This window comes from Arachis stenosperma, chromosome 7, assembly GCF_014773155.1.
Source record: "Arachis stenosperma cultivar V10309 chromosome 7, arast.V10309.gnm1.PFL2, whole genome shotgun sequence".
NCBI lineage: Eukaryota > Viridiplantae > Streptophyta > Magnoliopsida > Fabales > Fabaceae > Arachis > Arachis stenosperma.
Window position 1 is genome coordinate 1,774,328 of NC_080383.1, and position 4,686 is coordinate 1,779,013.

Genomic DNA, 4,686 nt, shown 5'->3' on the forward strand with positions numbered 1-4,686 from the left:
AAACTGCTTCTTACTTTTCTTTTTTCTTGTTCAACTTCTTATCTCTGTAATATACTACTGACATCTCTTTGTATATATATAGCAATTAGCTTCTCTGCTTTCAGATGATGGCTTAGTTTAATATTAAATAAAGAGATTAGTAAGGATATTGACAAGTGTGTGCTTGGTTACGTTAGGAGTTGGGACACTAACCAGTAGAATGAAGTGAAAGAGGTGGAAACTAACGAGTAGTGTTAATTTACTTGCAACACCATCATATATAAGTAACAACACACTTACAAATTATAAAACAAGACTTGCAGACATTTTTTTGAAAAAAAAGGAAAAGCGAAAAGAAAAATTACAATCTCAAAATAAATAAAAATATAAAAAGACACAACAACAATAACCAACATCTGAAACAAATTTCCCATGCAACAATGAACTTGAGAGTGGCCCCAAAAAGATGAAGTTGTGGCCATTAAGTTGTTCTTGCACGCCGATTTCCACGCCTCCTTCTTTTGATTCTTTTGCCTCCAAACATGATCACAAGCCATTGAGGCTTTCCAATTGAGAAAACACAGAATCCCAAGCCAATTCCAAGCACCATTCCACATGCATATCCTATTGCCACTGGTTTCCAACCAAACCCAAATTTGTCTTCAGCCTCAGAAGGTGGATATTGTTGCAAGGGGACATTGTTGTTGCATTGAACTGACAATGGCAATCCACATAGCCCCATGTTTCCCTTATAGGAATCGTTTGAAAATGTATCAAACTGTTTTCCTCTGGGTATTGGTCCCACCAACTGGTTTTGGGAAAGATTCAAGACTTCAAGAAAGTTCAGATTTGTCAATTCAGTAGGAATATTCCCAGTAAGCATATTTGAGGAGAGATCCAACGATTCCAGATTTGTCAAATTTCCCAAAGAGTAGGGGATATGACCAACAAGTCTGTTATGAGAAAGGTTGAGGCCTATGAGTCCATGAAGCTCCCCAAAATCATCTGGAATCTCTCCTTCAAATTTGTTCTCTGACAAATCTATATTTACAAAGGCTGTTGGAATTTTGGCAAAACGGGTATTGGCTCCTTTCACTGTTGCAATTACGGAATTATAATATTCTGGAAGAATGTTGTCCACAACTATGCTGCCACCACCACCAGTTTCAATGTAATCTACCAACCTACTTTGCATTTCATCCCCCACAATCTTCATGGCTTGAAAATTTTGTATGTATGCTTTTGGTAACGAGCCTTTAAAGTTATTGCATGATATGTCAAAAATAATCAAACTTGGAAATATCTTTTCAGATTTCAAATTGGCAATAGGACCGTACAACTTATTGGCTCGTAACACCAGTATTTCCAAACTTGATAAATTCTGGAGCCAATTGGGAAACGTATCTTCAAATTGATTATTACCGAGATCTAAATCCACAAGATACATGGAATTGGACAAAGATTTTGGCAATAAACCTCTGAATTGGTTGCCATTGAGATTCAGTGTTTCAGGTGTAACAGGCTTAAAAATATCTGGCAAAGTGCCATGAAGTTTGTTCATTTGTAGATCCAAATCCGTAAGGGATGATCTATTGGCAAGGCACTGTGGGAATGTTCCTGTGAATTTGTTGTGGGACAAGTTGATAATATTTGGAGAAGTTACATTGCAAAAGAAGGAAGAAATGTCATCATCCATCAAGTTGAAGCTAAGATCAAGGTATTGACATTGATACCATGGGAATTGATGACCTATTGATGTGAAGGAGTTGTGTGAGAGTTTCAGATGAATTAATGAATGTATATCATGTATCCATTTGGGCACCTTTCCTTCAAGTTTATTACTAGACAATTCAAGAAATTCCAATTGTGGAAATTTTCCTGAGAACTTTGACCAACCAATAATATTGTTAGAAAATAACTGTAATACTCGCAAATTGAAAAAAGTGTGATTGATACTTGTTTCAGATTCTAGCAATAATGAATTGCAACCTGAAAGAGAAAGATACTCCAAATTTTGGAGCCTAGAGAAGAGTGAAAAGTGGACAGTACTGCTCCAGCTGGTTGACGACAAGCACAAACTAGTCAGATTAACAAGATGATAAATTGATTCTGGAAAATTTCCTTGGAGCTTATTGTTGCACAAGTGCAGATATTCCAAGAAATAAGATGAGATCTCACTACTTATGTGCCCTGTGAACTGATTTTCTGATAGATCCAAACCTCTCAAAAACTTAAGGGATAAAATTGATGACGGAATCGTGCCATTTAATAAGTTGCCTTCTAGGAATAATTGAGTGAGATTTGAAAAGGCTACTTGTTTGGGTAGTGACCCCTCAAATTGATTAAAAGAACAATCTAATTGAGAGAGTTGCGTTAAGGTAAACAATGAAGATGGCAACTTTCCTTCAAAATTATTATCACTAAGAGAGAGAGTTTGCAAGTTGGTTAGCCTATCAAACACATTTGGAACTTGACCACTAAGCTCATTCCATGAAAGATCGAGGTGAGTGAGACGCTGATGGTTTAAAAGTGATGATGGGAATGAACCGTTGAATCGATTTTGGGCCAAATTTAAAGAAGTAAGGTGTGTTAGATTAGAGAATGGTGAAGAGATAGGCCCTTGGATTTCACACCATACAAGTTCCAAGATACTAAGAGAAGTGGTACAACTCAACTCGGAAGGATGGACTGACAATTTATTCTTTGATAGAATGAGGTGTTGAAGATTGGGTAAACAAAGTATGTCATTTGGTATAAAACCCTCTATTTCAGTATAGAAAAGACTGAGAGTAACCAAAGTGGAAGACAAGTTGGCAATCAAAGACAAAGGGTTTGGTGTTGGACCAATTGAAGACATATCTGTTTTATCCAATACAATCTCTCTCAAAGATGTGTTTTGCAGCAACCTCTTCAAAGTGGTTTCTTCCCACATTAAACCATGATAAAAAGAAGAGAGATCAAGTGATTGTAATTTGGAAAGGTGTGAGATTTGGGAAGGAATATCACCTTCAAACCCACAATAAGATAAATTCAAGTGTGTGAGACTCACAAGCTTACCAAACTGAGATGGCAATTCAGAACCATCAAAATTATTGAAAGCAAAGTTGAGTGTTTGGAGATGAGTAAGATGAAAAAGGGTGTTGTTAGGATGGATTTTACCTTGAAGCCCACTACAAGCAAGATCAAGGCCGATCACATGACCAGACACAGAGTGACACGTGACACCCATCCATGAGCAGCAATCTGTCCCATTTTTCCACGTACTCGTCTTTGGATAAACATGGGGGCAGGTTTGAGCATAATAATAATCATCATAAAAGGTTGTGTCAATAATGAGAGAGGTCTTGAAGTGAAGCAAGGCAGAGTTCTCCTCTGGAAGACAAACAGACAAAGTGGAATAACATAAACATATGCACACACACCACCACTCTCAGAACCACCAACATCATTATCGATTATTGCTTTATGGTTTTCTGATATATCATGAATCAACGTCCTTGTATTTATAGCTAAACTGGAATTACCCGAATGAATGATTTCTATAATAAAATCTACAGCTACCAATAATATTCATGCTATCCTAATCTATCAATGTCCAAGACCAAATCAATTCTGAGTTTTTTCTAACGCGATAATTACATATTATTGCTCTATCATAATAACCTTGGATAAACCAATAATCGTATTTTGATGGGAATGGAATCACCCCTTAGCTTAGCTTCGTATATTTGAAATAGTGGGCATATATAAAATAAAACTTTAATTTGAAAGGAATTTTATCAAGTTAATCTAGATTATTCTCTCATGTAATGTGGCTTATTTAGCTTGAAATTAACTAAGAAAAAGGAAGAAAAGAGATTTGTATTACATGGTATATAATAACTATCTAATATTTACTATTTGAGACCAATAAAACCCATAACATTAATATAAGAACAAACATTAATATTATATCAACCATATATACTATAAATTATTTGAAAAATCATTTTAGTTTAGCTTTGATTTTGATACACAATTTTAATTATTTATATGGCCATTTTTGTCATTTTCAGTCATTAATAATAATACATACATATACACAATAGACTAAAATGACTATTCAAAATGAACATTTTTTTCCAGCCTTTCACGTTCAACAAGATAATCCAAAGTCTTCCCCATTTCCCAAGTAGTCTTTCGTAAGATTAGGGGAATGAATGAATGTAATGCGATCAAATTGTGAACCCATCTCAGATTTATTTCACCATTGTCGGTAATTAGAGACAAATTTTTTGTCTGTAATTTGAATCTTGAAAAATCATCCCACATCCTGAATACAGACAGAAAATCTGTCTATAAATTCGCCAGTAAAGTAAAATATAATTTTTTTTAGATTTTTCTATTGCAAAATAAACTTGTTTTTATATAAAATAAATATAAATTTAATACAAATTTTTATCTAATTTGTATTCGAATATTTATTAAACGCCTCTAATTAATTGCTAGACACTTACTTATGAGAACAAATCTTCCAACCTCAAATTGGGGGCATGCTATTTTACATGCCGCAACACTCATTCATTTGAGGCCAACAAGTTACCATTAGTTCTCTCCTATGCAATTAGCTTTTGGCCAACAGTCAAATGTTTCCTATTTAAGAATATTCGGGTGTGTGATATATGTTCCTATTTTGGGGATATATGTTGGATTTGATTCTCCCTCTAT

At 34.7% G+C, this 4,686-nt stretch overlaps 1 protein-coding gene across 1 annotated transcript; it reads right to left on the reverse strand.

Annotated features, from left to right (window-relative positions):
* Positions 1-247: 247 nt before the first annotated feature.
* On the reverse strand, positions 248-3,437 carry LOC130940795 (receptor like protein 22-like). Its single transcript, XM_057869034.1, has one exon. The coding sequence runs from the start codon at positions 3,206-3,208 to the stop codon at positions 461-463; it is 2,748 nt and encodes a 915-aa protein (XP_057725017.1). The 5' UTR covers positions 3,209-3,437; the 3' UTR covers positions 248-460.
* Between the last annotated feature and the right edge of the window lie 1,249 nt (positions 3,438-4,686).

Bases quoted from the DNA above. Each gene is read 5' to 3' on its own strand.
- LOC130940795 (XM_057869034.1), bottom strand. From the start codon at position 3,208: ATGGGTGTCACGTGTCACTCTGTGTCTGGTCATGTGATCGGCCTTGAT.